The sequence below is a fragment of the Penicillium verrucosum genome (assembly GCF_028828655.1).
Source record: "Penicillium verrucosum strain IBT 35672 chromosome Unknown utg000002l_segment0_segment0, whole genome shotgun sequence".
NCBI lineage: Eukaryota > Fungi > Ascomycota > Eurotiomycetes > Eurotiales > Aspergillaceae > Penicillium > Penicillium verrucosum.
In genome coordinates, this window is record NW_026643211.1 from 1,928,598 (window position 1) to 1,948,707 (window position 20,110).

General features: G+C 49.8%; 9 protein-coding genes across 9 annotated transcripts; 4 read left to right on the top strand and 5 right to left on the bottom strand.

The window, feature by feature from the left end:
• Nucleotides 1-160: 160 nt before the first annotated feature.
• N7516_006364 (DNA-directed RNA polymerase III core subunit RET1) lies at nucleotides 161-3,905 on the top strand (the record flags this gene model as incomplete). The annotated part of the gene is made up of 3 exons (XM_057219084.1): nucleotides 161-220; nucleotides 292-1,111; nucleotides 1,144-3,905. The coding sequence occupies 3 exons, from the start codon at nucleotides 161-163 to the stop codon at nucleotides 3,903-3,905; spliced, it is 3,642 nt and encodes a 1,213-aa protein (XP_057073175.1).
• A 220-nt stretch (nucleotides 3,906-4,125) lies between these two features.
• Nucleotides 4,126-6,175, bottom strand: N7516_006365 (DUF4246 domain-containing protein; the record flags this gene model as incomplete). Its single annotated transcript, XM_057219085.1, has 4 exons — nucleotides 4,126-4,689; nucleotides 4,756-5,793; nucleotides 5,848-5,929; nucleotides 5,985-6,175. 4 exons carry the CDS (start codon nucleotides 6,173-6,175, stop codon nucleotides 4,126-4,128), a joined length of 1,875 nt encoding a protein of 624 aa, XP_057073176.1.
• A 694-nt stretch (nucleotides 6,176-6,869) lies between these two features.
• Nucleotides 6,870-7,721, bottom strand: N7516_006366 (TMEM53 family protein; the record flags this gene model as incomplete). Its single annotated transcript, XM_057219086.1, has 1 exon — nucleotides 6,870-7,721. The coding sequence occupies one exon, from the start codon at nucleotides 7,719-7,721 to the stop codon at nucleotides 6,870-6,872; it is 852 nt and encodes a 283-aa protein (XP_057073177.1).
• Nucleotides 7,722-8,215: 494 nt separating this feature from the next.
• N7516_006367 (polyubiquitin-binding protein UFD1) lies at nucleotides 8,216-9,532 on the bottom strand (the record flags this gene model as incomplete). Its single annotated transcript, XM_057219087.1, has 3 exons — nucleotides 8,216-9,082; nucleotides 9,139-9,456; nucleotides 9,530-9,532. 3 exons carry the CDS (start codon nucleotides 9,530-9,532, stop codon nucleotides 8,216-8,218), a joined length of 1,188 nt encoding a protein of 395 aa, XP_057073178.1.
• A 246-nt stretch (nucleotides 9,533-9,778) lies between these two features.
• On the top strand, nucleotides 9,779-11,110 carry N7516_006368 (GYF domain-containing protein; the record flags this gene model as incomplete). Its single annotated transcript, XM_057219088.1, has 1 exon — nucleotides 9,779-11,110. The coding sequence occupies one exon, from the start codon at nucleotides 9,779-9,781 to the stop codon at nucleotides 11,108-11,110; it is 1,332 nt and encodes a 443-aa protein (XP_057073179.1).
• A 95-nt stretch (nucleotides 11,111-11,205) lies between these two features.
• Nucleotides 11,206-12,931, bottom strand: rvb2 (RuvB family ATP-dependent DNA helicase reptin). The gene is made up of 3 exons (XM_057219089.1): nucleotides 12,873-12,931; nucleotides 12,375-12,821; nucleotides 11,206-12,317 (listed from the first exon to the last, which is right to left on the bottom strand). Exons 1-3 carry the CDS (start codon nucleotides 12,879-12,881, stop codon nucleotides 11,364-11,366), a joined length of 1,410 nt encoding a protein of 469 aa, XP_057073180.1. The 5' UTR covers nucleotides 12,882-12,931; the 3' UTR covers nucleotides 11,206-11,363.
• A 471-nt stretch (nucleotides 12,932-13,402) lies between these two features.
• On the top strand, nucleotides 13,403-16,646 carry N7516_006370 (uncharacterized protein; the record flags this gene model as incomplete). Its single annotated transcript, XM_057219090.1, has 3 exons — nucleotides 13,403-13,499; nucleotides 13,547-14,613; nucleotides 14,652-16,646. The coding sequence occupies 3 exons, from the start codon at nucleotides 13,403-13,405 to the stop codon at nucleotides 16,644-16,646; spliced, it is 3,159 nt and encodes a 1,052-aa protein (XP_057073181.1).
• Nucleotides 16,647-16,927: 281 nt separating this feature from the next.
• N7516_006371 (uncharacterized protein) lies at nucleotides 16,928-18,148 on the bottom strand (the record flags this gene model as incomplete). Its single annotated transcript, XM_057219091.1, has 6 exons — nucleotides 16,928-16,956; nucleotides 17,019-17,322; nucleotides 17,413-17,608; nucleotides 17,669-17,793; nucleotides 17,868-17,907; nucleotides 17,964-18,148. The coding sequence occupies 6 exons, from the start codon at nucleotides 18,146-18,148 to the stop codon at nucleotides 16,928-16,930; spliced, it is 879 nt and encodes a 292-aa protein (XP_057073182.1).
• A 506-nt stretch (nucleotides 18,149-18,654) lies between these two features.
• Nucleotides 18,655-20,081, top strand: N7516_006372 (epoxide hydrolase family protein; the record flags this gene model as incomplete). The annotated part of the gene is made up of 4 exons (XM_057219092.1): nucleotides 18,655-18,928; nucleotides 18,986-19,042; nucleotides 19,119-19,316; nucleotides 19,381-20,081. 4 exons carry the CDS (start codon nucleotides 18,655-18,657, stop codon nucleotides 20,079-20,081), a joined length of 1,230 nt encoding a protein of 409 aa, XP_057073183.1.
• Between the last annotated feature and the right edge of the window lie 29 nt (nucleotides 20,082-20,110).

Here is a 20,110-nt window from a genome sequence, read left to right on the forward strand (position 1 = left end):
GTGGGAGGCCCTGCCCGCGGCTTATTAAGCCATCTCCAAATTACTCAAATCTTTCCCCTCCATGAGAATCCATCTTGCGAGCTTCTCTTTGGACAACTTAGTAGTTTGATTGGGATATCTTTCTTGGTCAATCTACTTGTAACTCAGCTGCCTAGCCAAAATGCCTCCGCGCAAAAGGCCACAGCCCTCTGCGGCCGGTCGACCCCGGCGTCCTTCGGAGGTAACAAAACTTTTTTTTTTGCAAGTCCCATACTTCTGCAGATTGTACTGACTGCTCTGCTATTTAACTAGGCCGGAAATCAATCTGCGACTGACTCTACAAAAAGCAAGCGCCCGTCACAGTCCAACCCTGTTGCTGAGCCTCACCAACATGCGGAGCCTAGGAAGGTTGAACCAGCTTCGAATTTCAAGGCTAGGGATCCATTCGATGCGCTTTTGGAGCCATTTTACTACAATAAGGGCCTCACAGACCCGATAGACACGGCCAGGGACAAATGGAATCTGCTACCGGCGTTCCTCAAGGTCAAAGGACTGGTGAAACAGCACATTGACTCCTATAACTACTTCGTGGAGGTGCAAATGAAGAAGATTGTCGAGTCAAGCTCTACAATTCGAAGTGATGTGGACCACAATTTCTACATCAAGTTCACCGACATCTACGTTGCCTCACCCCGACGAGCCGACGAGCAAGGTGATGGTGGAATTGATTTCGAATCCACAATCACGCCGCAAGAGTGCAGACTACGAGACACTACATACGCCGCACCCATTCTCGTTGACTTTGAGTATGTCCGTGGCCGGCAAAGGGTCATCCGACGAGCAGTCCCCATCGGAAGAATTCCAATCATGCTCCGCAGTTCTAAATGTGTGCTGTCGAATAAAACGCCTGCTCAGATGAGTGTCCTCAATGAATGTCCTCTTGATCCCGGTGGTTACTTTGTTGTCAACGGAACGGAAAAGGTCATCCTTGTACAAGAACAATTGAGCAAGAACAGAATTATTGTCGAAACCGACCCAAAGAAAGATATCGTCCAGGCCTCGGTTACCAGGTATGTTCACGTCAAACCCCTTTGGTTTGCCATCACTAACATCCACAGTTCCTCAAACGAGCGTAAATCCAAGAGTTATATTGTCTCAAAAAAGGCAGACTCTACGTCAAGCACAACGTGCTCAATGAAGACATTCCGATCGTCATTTTGCTCAAGGCCATGGGCATTCACACCGACAAAGAAATGATGCAAATGGTTACTGGTGACGATGCTCTGTATCAAGATGATTTCGCCATAAATTTCGAAGAGGCCATCAACGTCGATGTTTACACTCAACAACAAGCCCTGGAATGGATGGGCTGTCGTATCAAGATCAACCGGAAGCAAGCCGCTTATCGCAAGACTCACGTGCAAGAGGCAGTTGAGGCCATTGCGTCTGTCATTATCTCTCATATCGAGGTCAAGGACATGAACTTCCGACCCAAGGCCATCTACGTCGCTCACATGGCTCGTCGCGTTTTGATGGCAAAGAGTGACCCGGCCCTGGTGGATGACCGCGATTATCTTGGAAATAAGCGATTGGAGCTGGCGGGTCAGATGTTGGCCCTTCTATTTGAAGATCTATTCAAGAAATTCTGTTTCGATATCAAGATGAACATCGACAAAGTCCTGAACAAACGCAATCGGGCCGAGCAGTTCGATGCTTGGACTATCGTTACTATGCATGGAAATCATATCACTCAGGGTATGAACCGAGCCATCTCTACAGGAAACTGGACCTTGAAGCGTTTCCGCATGGAGCGTGCGGGTGTCACTCACGTTCTCAGCCGATTGAGTTACATTGCGGCTCTCGGTATGATGACTCGTATTAGCAGTCAGTTCGAAAAGACCCGTAAGGTCAGTGGTCCTCGTGCCTTGCAACCGTCCCAGTTCGGAATGCTGTGCCCTGCAGATACCCCCGAAGGTGAGGCATGTGGTTTGGTCAAGAACTTGGCCCTCATGACGCATATCACGACCAACGATGAAGAAGGACCGGTACGAAACTTGATATTCATGCTCGGCGTCGAGGACATATCGAGTGTTGGTGGACAGCAGCTCTATGCGCGGGGTGCTTACACAATTTCTATCAACGGTACACCGACTGGTTTGACTAGACGCCCCAAGTCCTTCCTCAATGCTTTCCGAAGACTGCGCCGCATGGGCCGGGTTTCGGAGTTTGTCAGCATTTACATCAATCACCACCAGCGAGCCGTTCATGTCGCGACCGATGATGGACGTATCTGCAGACCGCTTATCGTCGTGGAGAATGGCAAATCCCTTGTCGGCGTTCAGCATCTTGAGAAGCTGCGCGATGGAACAATGGAGTTCGATGACTTCCTTGCGCAGGGCCTGGTGGAGTACCTCGACGTGAACGAGGAGAACGACTCCTACATCGCCATCTACGAGAAGGACATCTCAAATACCCACACCCATCTTGAGATTGAACCCTTCACGGTCCTTGGAGCTGTTGCTGGTTTGATCCCTTATCCTCACCACAACCAGTCCCCCCGTAACACCTACCAATGTGCCATGGGTAAGCAAGCTATTGGCGCTATCGCTTCCAATCAGTTCCAACGAATTGATTCCATTCTTTACCTCATGGTCTACCCACAAAAGCCTATGGTCAAATCACGAACCATTGAGCTGACAAAGTACGACCAACTCCCTGCGGGTCAGAACGCGACTGTTGCCGTGATGAGTTATTCTGGTTACGATATTGAGGATGCTCTGGTCCTGAACAAGGGATCGGTGGACCGTGGCTTTGGACGTTGCCAGGTCTTCCGCAAATACGTCACGACGCTGAAGAGTTACCCCAACGGAGCCAAGGATTCCCTCAAAGGACCAACGTTCGAGAATGGTGCTCCAATCCGCAAGCACGCGCTTCTCGAGTCTGATGGCCTGGCTGCAGTTGGCGAAATGGTCAATAACGGCGAAAGCTACATCAACAAGGTCACGCCCAGGGTACAAAATTCCATGGGATTCACCGGCGCCAGCATGGGCAGTGGAGATGTTATTGAGGCATCCATGAACTACAAGCTCCCAGATCCTTCCTACATAGACAAGGTTCTGGTATCTGCCACTGAAGGCGAGACGCAACTCATTAAGGTCCTGACCCGACAGACCCGTCGCCCCGAGGTCGGCGACAAGTTCTCTTCCCGCCACGGACAGAAAGGTGTTGTTGGAATCATTGCAGACCAGGCAGACATGCCTTTCTCGGATCAAGGCATCAACCCTGACATTATCATGAACCCTCACGGTTTCCCCTCTCGAATGACAGTCGGAAAGATGCTGGAGTTGGTCGCTGGTAAAGCAGGTGTTCTGTCCGGCCAACACGGCTACGGTACCTGTTTTGGCGGTAGCCCCGTCGAAGAAATGTCTCAGATCCTGATCGACAAAGGTTTCAGCTATGGCGGCAAGGACTACCTCACTTCCGGTATCACCGGTGAGGCTCTGCCTTTCTACGTTTTCACCGGTCCCATCTACTACCAGAAACTGAAGCACATGGTTCAAGACAAGATGCACTCACGTGCCAAGGGTCCCACTGCTACTCTTACCCGCCAGCCTACCGAGGGTCGTTCGCGTAACGGAGGTCTGCGTCTCGGTGAGATGGAACGTGATTGTTTGATTGCGTACGGTACTAGTCAACTGCTGCTGGAGCGTCTGATGATTTCGTCTGATCGTCACGAGGTGGATGTATGCGAACAGTGTGGTTTCATGGGTTACTTGAACTGGTGTCCTGGCTGCAAGTCGTCTCGTTCCGTTGTGAAGATGGTTATCCCCTATGCTGCCAAACTTCTCATTCAAGAACTGATGAGTATGAACGTCACGGCTCGTCTGAAGCTTGATGATGAGTTCCCCGAGACGATGGGACGTTAAGCTCTGGACTTGGCTTTGGGTCGATTGGAGTTTGGGGATAACTAAAATGGGACATGTGTGCATACTTGGTCTTACGAATGAATGGCATAGCGCGGCGATTTAATATCATCTTTACCTAATTATGCTTTTCTGTAGCACGTAGCTGGAGCTTCAACTACAGACCCCTTCTCCCCCCTCAAAAAACAGCTGGAGGAAAAGAAGAAAAAGAAACGACTTCAAATTAAAGCATCAAAACATTTGACTCAAAAGCCACATGCTGATAGCGAGTAAACTCCTCCATTTCCTCCAAAACCTTAGTCCTCGTCTCCAAGGCCTCTTCCAGGCTCATCGGCATATCACCCTTGGACTTCATATTATCAAGGGCTAGCTTTTGTAAGCCCTCCTTGACATCGTCCCCGGGCATCTCTTTAGTCCAATCCACACGCTGCGGCGGGACATTGGCCGTGGAGATGATACGGAGGTTAGGATCGACAAGGAAAAACACCAAGGCGCGCGAGTGTCCAGGCTTAGTCTTGTCCTTTAGCTCAAAGCGCGTGAACTTGTGTTCTACAGTGCTCGGGTACATGACGACTCGGCCTACATTGGCGCAAATCGAGCCTGGGTATTGGATAGCCGGCTCGCCATTTTGCATGCCGAAGACTTGCCGCAGCCAGATGAAATCGTTTGGCTCGTGCTCGATTTCGGTGAGGGTGTCTGATTCTGCCATGTTGCGGAATTGCATGGTCGGATCGACTACATTGAGGTGATCGTATGGTATGAATGCCGCGGCGCAGATGTGCTCGTTCTGGTTTATATATTTTCATTATTATCAAGTACCGTTGGGGGGGGTTATTGGTGGGTATAAACTCACCATCGTTCCCTCAACATGCCAGTCTGTCTCAAAAGTCGGTTTCTCCGGAGTTAGATCAATGCCTAGAATACGTGTGATCACCTGCAGTCCACGATCCTTGTAGTCCCGGTTGAGATCGACGCCTCGTTCAATCCGAACGGCGCTGGGCAAATCCTCAGGCAGTTTGTCCATCAACCAGGGTGGGACTGCCCAGGGAATGAACTTGCCCGCGTCGGGTTGGATGGCACGGTAGTTCTCCATTCTCCATTTCTCCGTGCGCTCCTCAAACTCACTCTCTGCCTCTTTTGGATGAATCTGAGGTGTCTGGGCAGCGATTTCCTTTGGGACTGGGTAATACTCCGCCTTGTGATACTCGATTCGGGCACGAGAATGGAGCATGTCTTTGAGGGGAGTCAAAGTTGCGTTCCACTGGGAAATGATGCGATTGAAAGTCTGCTCCAGGATCTTGTAGATGTTCCGGTGTTTGACCGGGTGCAGGTTATTGATGTATGAGGCTATGTGCCATTGTCCATCATCGCCGAATTCCCAATCCGAAGGAAGGACCTGGTATTTCCGGCTGTAGGGCCGAACCTTGATATCTGCCCGGGCCAAGACGCGCCAGGCAATGTCTTCTCTGGTTATTCCAGTCTCTTTGGGAACTGGGATCACTTCGCCCTGGCCGATGTACCTGAGGGCGTCATCGAGCCCAATGATCCTGTCGGTGAGAATGCGGGTCTTTCCGTAAAGCAGCGGGTACAATGCCATGGAAATGAGGTCACGCTCTTGGCTTAGAACGCCTGTATGGAAGAACTGCATTGGTTCCAGGTCGTACTCTAGCACCGCGAACTGGGATCTCATCTCTTCGAAGAGCGGACTAGGCAGGTTTGTATCGGACTTGGTGACATCGCCGTTGTACAGGGCGACCACCTCTGTGGTCTCGTAGACCATGGCTTTGAATTGAAGCTCGTCAATGATCCACTCAGCCATGTTGAGTGTAATGTCTTTGCCACTGTTTAGGGCGGCCTTTTTCCACTCATCTTGTGTGCCGGGCTCAAAGACCTGAAAAAGACTTCAGCGGAATGCTCAGTATCAGTTGTATTGAGAACAACTGACCTTTTTCCACCACTCAGGAATATCAGTGAGTTGCTCCATGAACTCTACCATATGCATCTCACGGAGGGTCAAGACGGGCAGGCTATGAGAATCGTCAGCATTGAACATCTTTGGGATCTTGGGGACTTTGCACCTACTCCACCAATCCTGCTTGAATGTCTCTATCATCCAGGGCAGATGGGAACATGCTCCGGCTTTCCACACCGTAGATGTTTTTCTCCATCGGAGCAAAGTCTAGCGGCCGGTTGAATCCCGGAAGAGCGAAGCGGAAGTCCTTCCCTGCCTTGGACTTGAGGAAGCTCGGATCGTGAGATTGGTGTTGGAACATCGTTGCATTTAGTCAAGAACAGTATACCAAAGCGAAGTCCCTAAGAGTGTTATAATGATCAGATGATCTATATCTGCTCGGTTAGAATAACATAGGGCCAATGCAGGGCGCCAAAGCCTACTTTCAACGATGTCTTATTTTGCAATTGCCTGCACAATATCCGACACCAGAAATAAAATCAGTGAACAATAACTATCGAAATGGGAAAATACAGAAATAAGCTTACCTGGAGACACTTAAAATGAGGACCAGAGTAATGATGCAGGGGTGTCGTCGTCTTTGATTCTACGGTATATCGCAATGGCTGATGCCCTCTGGACGGGAGCTGCGGAACTTGGCTCCGGGCCTTTCAGCACTTTGGCCCTAACAAATCGGCATATGCCCAGGTGCACTTGAGGTATCAGTCATAGTGATTCAACCCTATGACCATGGAATTGCGAAACTTTGCTGTATGATTAAAACAAAGTCAACTGATCTTCAGAGGTTCGATGGAAGTAAATTCCTGGTCCTTGCGCCAATATAATTACGGGAAGAAGATTTTGTAGACCCCCCAAAATATATATTCATGTATGGAGGTAAGTAGATGTGTATGACTGTCGTACGGCATGGCTGTCGCATAGCATGATATGTATCATGTAGCACTCTAGTCTTTTCAAAACAAAACCGAAAAGCAAAGAGAACTGGAGTTGATAAATCACACTAACACCAAAGCTCCCAAGTACTCTCTGATAATGCCCCAATACCGATCGGGCTCAGCTCTCATATGCCCAACGTGAGGGGAGCTCTTGAACACTTCCCGGCGAACCGCCCAACCCTTAGCCTCGGTATCTACCGCATGGGATTCCACATCACGCCAGTCCACCAAATCATCCGTGTCCGAGTAGATATAGCATCGACGGAGAGTCCCGTCCGGGTTAGCCGCGCGCACCAAAGAGGTATCATTGACGAGCTCCCGGGCAAGGGAGATAGGATCCGGAAACACGGCAAGGGAATGGATCAACTTGAAGAGAACCAAGAAAGCAATAAGCAAGCTTTTGCCAAGTAGCCGCAAGATCCACATCTGCGGCAGTGCAAAGGAGAAAGCCTTGAGTCCTGCTCGTAGGCTGGGACTGCCCGGTGCGCTATCTAGGATCATTGCCGATATGGGCAATGGAGTACTTGTTGCATTCTTCCATGCTTGTAATAGGTGTGTCGTGCTCGACATGCCTCCATTCGAGAAAAAGTGCACAAATACTGGATTTTCAGGGGTCACTAGACCGCGCATTGCTTCCACAGCTGGGGCGACGCGGGCTCTCCGGGTCTGGGCCCCGAGGCGCCAGATGAAGTCACTTGATGAGCTTCTGACGAATATAATTCGCGCTGATGGTACTAGCCGTCTGTACTCAATCACATATTTGGCTAAGGCGCGCGGGGGTGCATTCATCCAAAAAGCAATGAATATCACTGGCAGATCCGTCTTCTCGCTTGGGTTGGGCGGGTCTTGGAGATAGACTGAGGGGGCCAGTCTGATAAATGCTCCCAAAGGGTCTCCAACTATTGTGGCCATGATGCAACGCCGAGTATCTGGTGTGAGATCGATAGCGTAGTCTAGTTTTTGACCTGTGGACGGCGATCCTCGGCTTGCCAAGAGTCGTGTGCACTAGTAGCCGAACTATAAGACACAGTTTCTGAGCACCAGGATGGCACCAGGATGACTTATCTGCTAGTTAAATTCATGTGCAGGGATATCCAGAAGAGATGTTTGATCCTTTGGAAGAACAAGAGAAAATTCTCAACACTCGGAATGTTGTAAAAGTCCCCGACATCCCCAGATTTGGTGTCAAAAGGAGTGCAAAAGAATACCACAGGCTTGAAAACCAAGGTTAGAACGCAGATAATGGAACGACCTACGAGAAATAAGGAGATAATGAGGTTTATTGCAAGGCCTTTTATGGATTTAAGTGAAAGTAAACAACTCCCCAAACGCCATGTTGAACCTTGCTCTATCTAAAAGCCCAGGAGAATCATGAAAGCGTAGGTTTAAATAGATCGTTGCAGACATTAGCGCTTCCCCAAAGTTCGACCACCACCGTCGGACTTTTTAGTGTTTTCCTTGCTCTTCTGGCCTTCAGCCTCACTTCCCGAGGGGGTGGCAGAGTCGGACAGGTCCTTTCGCTTCCCACGCAAAGTTTGTCCGATTCCTTGGAACTTTGGCTGGTCATCTGGTACAACTAGACCATTCTCATCACGGGGCTTGACAGGTTTGATTGCATAACCAAAGAAGAGCTGATTAGGCGGGAGCCGAAGTGGTTGAGGGCCGTTGGTTCTGCGGGTTGGAGGTGGATGCGAGGAATTTGAGGCACCTGGAGTAGGAGTGGAAGGATTGGGAGTCGGGGCCTTGCTGCCCTTTTTGGCATTCAGACGCTGTCCTCCGGACAAAAAGTTCGATGATGCTGCACGGGCACCTGTGGCAGCATCGGTGGCATCGGGGGCAATGGCGGGGTAGTTGATCGATTGTGCCATGGTGCCATGGGGGTGCAACAGCCCACCAGCTGGAAGCTTTCCACCGCTAATGACACTACCCGGCGTGCTGGTCCCGCTTGCCCGCTGTGGTTCTTCGAATCCAACCGGAGCGGCGAAATCAACCTCCAAGTCGGTCTCTAGAACAGACACAGCATTCTTAGTACCAGAGGGCTTTGTCTCCAGCACTGCCATCTCATATACTTGATCGTTATATGAAAAAGTGAAGACGTCGCCTTTGGAAAGGCATGAGAAATTCCGGAAGGCGTTTTCTAGCACAGCTTTGGGGTCACTGATGTCGAGGAAGGATGTTGACTGTGCTTGGAGCTTGATGAACTGGCCGGGAGGGAGGTCTGTCGATTTGATTTGAAGAAGGTCGCCAGGTTCAAGTAGTAATGTTTGCATCAGCTGTAGAGAACCGCGTCTTAGCACAATCACAACACATTCGAATCTGTCTTACTCACCCAGAATGGCAAATAGATTTTTCCTTCTTCAGCAATGAACTCGAGGACACCCGCATGTGTCATCCTCTCCTTAGCACCATTGTGAAGCTCGAACAACATCGGATAGGTAATGTGAAGTCGAGTAAGCTTGTCCAATGCGCTGGGAGGCATGATAACCTTGCCACCATGGTTCACATTCTCTCTTTCAGGACCAGGAAGCATCGCCACTGGATAGCAGCGATAGTATTCATCGAAGCGACGGGATGCAGCACCGGGGCGAGGCATGCCGGCACCTAGGACTCCGTCCATGGGGTCGTTCGGCCAGTAACCGGGTCGGTACTAGAGCTGTTAGTTACGAAAGCGAAGATTGAGAGAAGATTGAGAGACGAATAGAGAGTTCAAGTTGACTCACCATATCAAACTGTTTGAGTTTAAAGGAATAAAGATGGGTAAATAGGAAGAAGTGTGAGTGAGACCCGGGTTTATTTGAGGTACAATGCCGCTCTCTGGATCGCCATCGGTGACGCAGTTCGCTCCGCCATGATTTTCCGCTCCGACCCCGGACGAGGAAATCAGCTCTCTCTGAGGCGGTTTAACCTTCAATTTTGCGCAACATTATCTTTCTCGTTTATTTTCACCCTAAGTTCCCAACCAAAGCGCCATGTCGAGCTCATTGCCACGACCCAAGCGCACAGGCGAAGATTTCGCTAGTACCAGCTACAATGACGGCGGCGAGGATTCCTCAGAACACAAGAAGCCCCGCTTCGACCTTCGCAACCCCTCAGCTCTTGCAGCCGATGCGCCCGACCAAGATGCAGTACTGGACGCCGACGAGATTGGCAGGCGTGGCCAGAGAGTAAGACGCAAGGCGGTCAATCTCGAGGGTTACGATTCCGACAGCGAGAACGAGGGATTTTCTGCACACACAGAAGAGAAATCTAAGCGCAAACAAGCCAAGGAAGACGCGGATGATGAGGATATGTTTGCCGAGTTACAAGAAGACTTCGGCGAAGAGGAAGTCGACGGCGACGAGATAATAAACAAAAACAAAAAGTCTGTCCGCTTCCTACGAGACGACGAGATCGAGGGCCAAGTTACTTCTTCAAAAGGCGGAGGAGCGCTTCATATCGATCTGAGCAAGGGTGTAGCCCAAATTGACGAAGAGGAAGATGGAAGTGATAGTGAAGTTGGGGAAGAGGAACGCGCACGAGTCGACGAAGTGGTGGACGAGGAACTTGGCGCGGGTGGAAAGAAAAAGCACGCACCTCTCCTAGATGCCTTCAACATGCGAACAGAACAAGAGGAAGGTCGATTCGATGACCAAGGCAACTATGTCCGGAAAGCAATAGACCCCGACGCGGCCTACGACTCGTGGTTGGAGGGTGTTTCTAAGAAGGATATCAAGAAGGCCAAGGAGGCTGCCGAGCAACGTGACGCAGAGCGCAAAGAGAAGGACCGAATGGACGACAGCATTTTGACAGCGGATGTCCTGAGGACGATCATCACCCACCTCGAACGCGGCGAAACCATACTCGAGGCACTGGCCCGACTAGGTAAGGGCCTTCGCCGAAAGCCCAAGTGGCAAAACAAGAAGAACAAGAAGAACGCTCTCAAGGATGTCGAGATGACAGATGAGGACCCTAGCGAGGTTGCCCGGAAGAAAGCAATCGACGCTATTACTGGGGCCGCCGATATCTTGATGGGCCGCGGTCAAATAGATATCTATGACACAGAGCGCGAAAAGCTCACACGGCAGTACCGCAACGACATAGGCGAGGACTGGGTTGACCCTCCCGCGAACGGAGTGACTGAGCAAGGTCCATCCATGTGGGAATATCGGTGGTCAGACGCTAGAGATGGAGGGGACGCCCATGGGCCATATGATAGTGCGATGATGGACACATGGAAGAATGCGGGTTACTTTGGCGAAGGTGTTGAGTTCCGTCAAGTTGGAGATCCAGGGCCGTGGAGCGGCACTGTCAGTTTCTTGTAACATAATCCCCCTCATATCAATTACGATATTGCTTTGGCTACACAAAATACCATTGATGAATGAAATATTAATATCAGATCCTCCAGAACAGAGGACTGCAATTGAATCTCAAAGGCCAAATCACCTCAACAAGCGCCAGTCCTATCATACATCGTTTGATGCGACAAAAAAATAAAAAATCAAGATCCAGTGTAGTTTTTTCGACCCGCTTAACTGCCCACCGAATAGCCCAGTACTAAAACATCTAACACAATTAAGAAAGCTCCATGGCGTCACCATTGGTAGCAGCAGTGAAGCTCACAGTACCTTGGTCACCGATGAAGCGCTGTTCATATTGATTGACGAACTTGACACTCCGTGCAGGGTCGTAAAACAATCGGAAGCTGCGCTGGACGTCATCGACACTAACCTCCTTGGCCTTGCGTTTTTGACTCAAGAGGTGCGAAGTAGTAATGATGTTGCTGGCATAACGCAGGTTGGACTCCTGGCCAATCTTGGTGAGAAGAGCGAGAGCATCAGGCGAAAGATCGATCTCTTCTTCCTGCGCTCGGATGGCAAGGATTTGACGGATCTCGTCACCAGAGTACATCTGTGTGCTGACGATAACAACCCGATCGAGGAAGTCAAGGGGTAGCCCGTGAGGAGAGGTGTAGGTTGTTCCGCGGATGCGTGACTGGCCGCGATTACTAGCCATAATGACGATAGGGGCCAACTCAGCCTCAAGGGCACGGTTGATGTAGGAGTAACACTCGATATCGAGCATGTGAACCTCGTCAATGAACAGGACACCGGGAATAATCTCTGCTTTGCCCTCTTCCTTCCACTCAGCCACCTTGGTATTGATTTGGTCCCGAACTTCACTCCGAATCTCGCCCGTATCGCCGGAGAAGAGGGCCAAGAAGCCTTGTGAACGCGAGTTAATGACGTCGATCTCGTGGAGGCTAACGGTGTGGACGATCTCCTTGCGAACCTGAAGCTCGCCTTCGGGGCATTGGACAAACTTGGTATCGGCGCCCATGGCGTCGTAGTCTCGAGAGCGTGCGTATGACCGACCGAGCTTCGTGATCTTGCCAGAGGACTTGTCGATCGAGATCACATCTCCTGCCATTACTCGTTCCTTGGTCATCGAATCAATCATCTTGGTTCCCATGTCGTAAATCGTTTCCATGTCCGTAGTCTTGATCGTGAGCTTTCCTTGTTTATTGCCCTGGAGACAGTCAGTATCCAATGCTATTGATTCTTTCCACGTAGAGAATCCACTCACGCCAGTAACACTCCGGTCAATTTGAATCTCCACAACTTCACCCTCAATGATTTCGCTCTCTTCCTTAATGCGCACACCGATGGACTTCCGGAATGCTTGGGTCAGGGCTTCTGTCTTCGACATCTCCATTGAGAAAATCTCAGAAGCAGCAAGCATGGTGAAAGGTACGTCTGGTCCGAGAGATTGTGCCATACCCATTGCAATTGCTGTCTTTCCAGTGCTAGGAGGTCCCGCGATCAGAACGGCGCGACCGGCAATCTTGCCTTCCCTCACCATCTGCAAAATCACTGCGGCGGCCTTGCGGGCCTTTTCCTGACCCACAAGACCTTGAGATGATGTCCGAGGCTGAAGAGTGTCTGCATCGACACCGAGACCTCTGATATGCGAATGGGCGGCGATGAGGTTCAGTCCCCGGAGCTCCTTGCCCTCTGCGACAGTTGAGATTGGCTATTTTGGTGTCAGCAACCATGGAAATATTATAGAAGAACAGTAACTTACTACAGCCATATTTGAAAATTTCCAGAGGGAAATGTATTCTAAACTGGAAGATTATGTTGGTAAAATGCACCAAAGCTCTAGAAAAGCAAAAGAAGAGAGAGAGCCAGGGCAGATCGCAGATCGAAGTGCTCTGTCACCGCCCGGCAGAATAATCGCTCAAAGAAACGGGAAGTCCGTTTGCCTTCATTTCCACTTCCTGAATTTGCGTCGCTTGACCCAATTTCGCAAATTCTGATGCTCGTCACGTCTTCGAACTAACGTGTCCGACTCCCTTCACTATCTCAGGGAGAACTGAATAGGTGTTTTCAACAATACCTACCCCCATACAAGCACCCCACCTCGCAACAAGTTTCCACAAATTTTCGCGTGGTGAACGCGTCAAATTGCATTGCGTCTTAAGCGTTCCGTTCTAGGAATTTCCTTCAGACACTGCATCTCACAGTCGTCCTCCGAAGCACCGCACTTCTGTTTTGTTCCAAATACGATGAGTATTTTGCAATACATTCATTTCAGGGTGTATGGCCAGCAGAATGGATGTTGACTCTCCCAACCCCAATACCCCGAAGCGACTCGGGGGCCGATTGTCACCTGGATCCTCTACCAAAGCGCAAGATCCTCGGCTTGCCGGTACTGCTAAGCAATCAGTTGGTGCTCAATCGTCAAATTCCCAACAGGGACATTTAAACCCCCCACAAATCCCGTTTTCATCCAAAAACCTCCCGCAAAATCGATCCCCCAGGTGCCTCCACTTTCGATCCCTAACAGTGCCCCGAGCCCTACGTTCATAGAGAACCAAAGTGCACCCAGTCATCAAGGCGCGTCGTCGATCTCAGCTTTGGTCAACTCATTGATCAAGGTGAACAAGTGCGAGGAAGAGAAAGAGAGACTCCAAAAGGAAATAATTTCTATTACCAAAAACCTACATAGGGCGAAGCAGTCTCCACAATTTCCGAGTGTGATCACTCTCTTCCAGCAACAGCTGGGCGCGGCGAAGGATGAATTGGCCAACCATGTCAAGTCGATCACCGATAATCGATCACTCTCCAATCAGGCGCAGGATAATTTCAATTCGACATTGTCGCAGTTCAAGCCCCAACCACTGCTCGAAAACATACCTGGGCGGGTCGAGAAGCTAGAATCCACAATAAACGGAATAGGGCAAGGCCGTGGCCCAACTACCGAAGGTGGTAATCCAACACAAGTGGATACTGAAACCGACAAATCTGGATTCCAAACGGAAATGCGAGCCCGAGATCAAAATATCGCTGAAATCAACGGAAAGCTGGAAAAAGTGCAGCATACCCTCGAGAACCCCAAAGGATTGGAGGAGGCACTGGAATACATCCAAAAGATTGCAAACTCAGTCGCTCTTCAATCTAAATGGAAGGGTCAATTCACGGACAAAATGTCAAGCCTTGAACTCGAAGTGAAGGTTGCCGACAAGAAGCTTGATGACAAGATTTCTATTATCAAGAAGATGGTCGACACCGTCGAGGAAGAAATGAAAGTTTCCAACCAGCAGCTAGAGACCAACATTTCAGATATTGGTTGCAAACTGAGAACTACTAATGAACAGCTTCAGGGCAAGCTTTCTTCCATTGAAAGCGAGGTCAAGTCGCTCAGTACCACGCGACTTAGTCTCAAAAATAGCGCGTCGACTCCAGTTTCACAAATTGAGACTGACTTGGAAGGTCAAAGGAAGCAAGCCACGGAGCAGATTGCCGCCCAAGAAAAACTTCTGGTCTCACTCAGAACCCAACAACAAAATCTTGATAACAGCGGCCGGGTCTCCTCAGAAACAACACCTATCCCCCCAGCGGGGTGCTTACAAGAGTGGCGTCTCTGGAAAAGAAAGTCCAGAACCAAACAGACCTCCTTAACAACATCAAAACCCTTCATCATGACGTGGATGTCATCCGTGTGGGTGAGTTGAACTCTTTACGCCAGGACCACGAGTCGCACCAAAGATCACTTGAAACCAAACAAAGCGACACTTCAAAAAAGGTGGAGGACCTGACCAGGAAATCTGAGGAAATGACAAACTTCCAGACGACGCTCGATACGACCCTCAACCAAGTTAGGGTGTCCTTGCCAACAAACTTTGAGCAGATCCAAAAACATGTTCAAAGCGCGCTAGATGGATTCGAAACCCGCCTTGCTCCATTTGCCGACCTTGCTCGAGCTCTAACAAAGTGCGAGAGTAAAGTCGACTCCGTCAGCAGGGCCATTCGCTCACTAGAAACAAGATACACCAATATCACTACCGGCGAATTAGTCAATTCCATGGCACATGCCATGCAGCAAATGTACCCCTCTGTTGATCAGCTAAGTCAACAATTGACGGCCCACCGAACGGAAATTGAAGCTACACTTTTTGCACTCAAGCAAGAAGCAGAGTCGTTCAAGGCAGACACGAACCAATTCAAGGCAGATACAAAAAAGGCCCAGGCAGACGCACAGAAAATCCAGCCTAGCGCAGAGAGATCTGAAGCAGCACAGGTCTCACCGGAACAGCTCCAGAATTTGACTCAGATGCCGATTTTGCTTCAACAGGTCGAAGACCTTTCCGGCAAGCTTGCACCGATTGAGATACTCATCAAGGAGCATGGTGATGAGTTGCAGAGAAACCTTGAACTGCGGAGCGAATTGCAAAACAAAGTCACGGCTCAAGACGACACCATCGAAGGCATTTCTGAAAAGGCCGATGACCAGGGTGTAGAGATCGGAAACATCACTCAGTCCACGCGACATATCAGTCCATTGATCCACAAAGTCGATGCTCACATCTCACAACTCCAAGAGATTCGACAAATGGTTGACAAATTAACCAAAGACGCGGCAAAGAGAGACGATACCGCGACTGATAAGCTCAGCAAGATCTGTGTACGGCTGGAAAAGCTCGAAAGTCGGAGCGATATCGAAGATGAAGTTCTTGGCGAACTCCAGGGACAACTGAACGACTTGGAAAGCCAAAACACCACAGCCGACCGAGGTCTTGAAGAAGTCCGGAAAAAGCTGCAAGACCTGAAAGATCGTAACGCAACGGAAAATAAGGATTTTGACAAACTCCGGGATCAGTTGAAAGCCCTCGAAGACCAGGAACCACCGGTGTCATTGGAGAAATTCAATGAGCAGGGGGATAAGGTGAGGATGTATATTAAGCGCCTGAGGAGGGCTGAAGACATTTTCAAGGCCCTTGCAGGAGGAGCTAAAATTTCTGATGTTATCGGTGAAATGGAGGAGTGGAGCACCGATGGGCAGGAAGCTCTTCAGCCCCAACCAAATGGTCATGCTTTCACCTCAAAGCCGACGACAACACCAAAGACAGTTCCCATGGGCCCTACTCTAGGTGTATATCAGCCGGTCCAGATCAGCGTCAAGGGCCAGGCCGACAATTCTACGCCAATCAGTTCGAAGTCAAATCACTCTGCAACGCAAGCTCGTCAGCCCTCACAAACACCTAGTGGAGCTAGCAATAGTCATCCATCGTTATATTCTGGCAAATCCGTTGAGCCCCGTCAGGTTCAACATTTGAAAGGAAAGCGACGGGTGTCCTCTGTAATAGACTCTGAGGATGAAAGAAACACAACCGAGTCCTCTTCGGTGCTCGAGTCTTCGCCGGCTCCTACCTCTTCTGCTCCAACATCTCTCACTCAGGGCTCTAGCAAAAAGGAAAGGAAGAAGGCGAAGAAGAGGGCGGAACAGGCAGAAGAGAATTCCAAGCATTCGAGCAGACCTGACAAGAAACGAAAGCGGAACAAGCAGGATGAATGAGCGGGACCACGACTACGTCGTCTTACGTCTCCATCACCGTCGAATTACGACTCACCATGTGACCATTGATCTCTAAATTGTCTTTGGGGGAACCATTACTAGATACGTTTTCGCCACTCGGCCGATAGGCTTAAAGCCTGACCGCCAATGCGCTATTCAAATCGATATTGCTCAGCATACCACTGGGTGAATTAAGTTATTGTACATTTGACTCTTCAACACATACGTCTAATCTCTAAAGTCACGTGACCTATGCGATACTCCAATTATACTTACCCCATCTAAGTCGACCCCAAAAACTTGACCACGGCTATTATCATCACATAAGCATAAAAATACTGTTAAATGTTGTCGAAAAGAGGGAATAATTACCTTGGCGAAATGCTTCAGGGTTCTCAGAAATGAGCCAGTGACCCGCTTCGACGTCCGCAATCTGCGCGTTGGGGAAGAACTTCTTGATAGCCGGCACAGTATCGTCCGAAACATACTTAGACTTAGTGCCACGAACAAAGAGTGTCGGGCCGTCGTAATGGTGGTTATCAGATTCCTCGAAAGGGAAATCGGCCATATGATCCAACGAGCTGCCGATGATAGAGAGCGGAACACGGAACTTAAGTGTGTTGTCTTCCTCAGAGCGTATCAGGTTGGTGAGAAGGAATTGACGGATGGGAAGAGACTGGGACAGTTGTTAGCATGCGAAACATTGCTGAAGGGGAGCGAGGCATATCGCCGCGCCCCCCTAGTTAGAAAGATCAACACCCCTTACCTCTTCGTAATCCTCGAGAATTTTGTTAGCATCGGATTGCTTTGACACCTTCGCAGCTTCGATTTTCTGCATCCCGCGAACGTATTTGGGGAAATCGCCCTTTAGTGCTGCGTTTACCGGTGCGTTGTCAACGGGGATCAAAGCTGACACCCGCTCGGGGGTGCGCAGTGCTACCGCCATTGCGGCTTTAGCACCCCTTGACCAATTGTTAGTATGAGAAGAGAACCCAACATGGACGATTCATTCCATCACGTACATGGAATGTCCGATCAAGACGCATTTGTCGAGTTTCTGCTGTTTGATAAACTCCTGCACATCCTCCGCCATGGCACCGTAATTGTGCTCAGGGGCATGGAAAGAATGACCATGGTTACGTAGATCCTGTTCATATATGTTTAGATCTCGTGGACGACAATTTTTTTTCCATATCTTTCCGGAGACAAGCCGAAACTTACCAGTGCAAAGATCTGGCATTTCAAATCCCGTGCCAAAGCCCTGAGAGATACGTAAGAACATGGAATTTTATTTGGATGTTGGGTTACAAAACATACTTGCCGATACTCCTGTTGTTCTGCTTTGATCCAAATAGTCCGTGTAGAATCAGAATGGGGTCTCGGACAGCTTGGCCGTTTTCCTCGCCAAATATTTGATACGCCAGCTCAGACTGCAGCCTACGAGCCGTGGAGAAAGCCCGCAGGCCTGGAACACCACGTGTAACTGTCCGGAGAGAGAACATATTTCGATCTTCGTGTTGAGAGAATGGCAAGTATCAAGAGTTGGATCCCTGCTGATCGGGAACCTTGGAAATACCCGGGTCCGCGGGCCGGTTGCTGACTAAGTGATTTTGTTAGCCCAGGGAGCCCCGAGGCCCCAACTTTGGAAGGTCCCGGGGGTCGGCCTACCTAAGGTCAAGGCCTAGGTACCTAAGGTATCTAAGGGGGGTGCCCCCCGCCCCGACCTAGTTATGGTCTAGCAAGTCCCGGCCCCCTGAGGGGATTTGCCCAGGTGGTTGCTGCCCCGGGGGTCCCTGCCTGGCGGTGAAGGCCGGGACCGTTAGGGAAGCCGCAACCCCGCAATTTCCTTGCGTGTGGTACATGACCAAAGGCATCACACTGCAAGGTCTGAGACTCTCGGGTGCAACTTCATCTCAAACCTCAAACCTCCCCCGCTGCCGCTGACTCTACCACACTACCTCATCAAATAGTTTTTAATTTCCATCAAATCAAATCAAATTACTTTATTATGGCCGACCAACCGAAACCGTACAAGATTTCCATCCCTGATGAGAGTCTCCAAGACCTTCAGCAACGCCTAGCACTTTCCAAATTCGCAACCCAGCTGGAGTCACCCGAACAAGATCCTTGGGATTTTGGAACTCCAGTGAAAGAAGTGCAGCGACTCATAGAGTATTGGAAGGATGGCTTTGACTGGCGGAAAGCAGAGGCAAAGTTGAATGAGCTGCCCCAATATCAAACACAGATCGAGGTTGATGGATTTGGTAGTTTGGATATCCACTGTGAGTTTTGTGCATATATTCTGAAGTGTTTTGATATTCACAGGTTTCAACTTGTAGATGTCCACCAAATCAACACCAACAAGAACGCCATTCCACTGCTTTTCAGCCATGGATGTAAGTAATTATCTCCTCTCCTATAACACTGATTATCTTTCCTTATCCCAACACGGTATCTGATCTCTAAATATAGGGCCGGGATCATTCATCGAAGTCTCAAAACTGCTACCGATGCTGAAAGGCGATGACTCCATTCCCGCATTCCACGTCGTGGCTCCATCGCTACCCAATTTCGGCTTCTCTTCAGGAGTCATTCATCGCGGGTTTTGCCTTGAACAGTATGCTGAAGTCTTGCACAAGCTCATGATCAAGCTCGGCTATGATCAATATGGTATGACCCGAAACGAGCCGGGATGTACCAGCCACACCCGAAACTAACTTCATCACACGTAAAGTGACTCAGGGTGGAGATTGGGGATTTTGGATTACTAGAACCCTCGGTCTATTATACCCCAAGCACTGTAAAGCCTCTCATATCAACATGGTGCTGGCCAAGCCCCCTCGATTCACCGATAACCCATGGTTAGCCCTGCGACACGCATTGCTGCCGTATAATGACCGGGAAAAGTCAGGCCGCGAAAGGAGTCAATGGTTCGAACGTGAAGGTTACGGTTACAACCAGATCCAAAGCACCAGGCCGCAGACCATTGGTGCGGCACTAGAAGATAGCCCTGTTGCCTTGTTGGCTTGGATTTACGAGAAGTTGCACGACTGGACAGACTCATATCCCTGGACCGATGACGAAATTCTAACATGGGTATCTGTCTACTGGTTTTCTGCGGCTGGCCCCGCGGCTAGTGTCCGCATATACTATGAGGCCTTTCACGCGGCGACGGTCAAGAGGAAGTCTTACAAGGAATTGATTGCGTATATCCCGCATGTGAAGCTGGGAATTGCGCACCTCCCTCGTGAAATCTCCGTTATTCCTGGCTCTTGGGCTGCTGGTCTGGGCCCGGTGGTTCAACAGAACGAGCATGCCCGTGGAGGTCACTTCGCCGCTTGGGAGGTTCCCGAATTTATCATCCAGGACTTGCAAGCCATGTTTAGCAAGAATAGTTCTTGCTATGGGGTTGTTTCAGGCAAAGATGGATACTAACTATGTAATGGTTACTCACTATTATTTGC

Bases quoted from the DNA above. Each gene is read 5' to 3' on its own strand.
- rvb2 (XM_057219089.1), bottom strand. The intron at 12,318-12,374 runs GTGAGTGGATTC...GACTGTCTCCAG, and splicing joins TTGACCGGAGTGTTACTGGC to GGCAATAAACAAGGAAAGCT.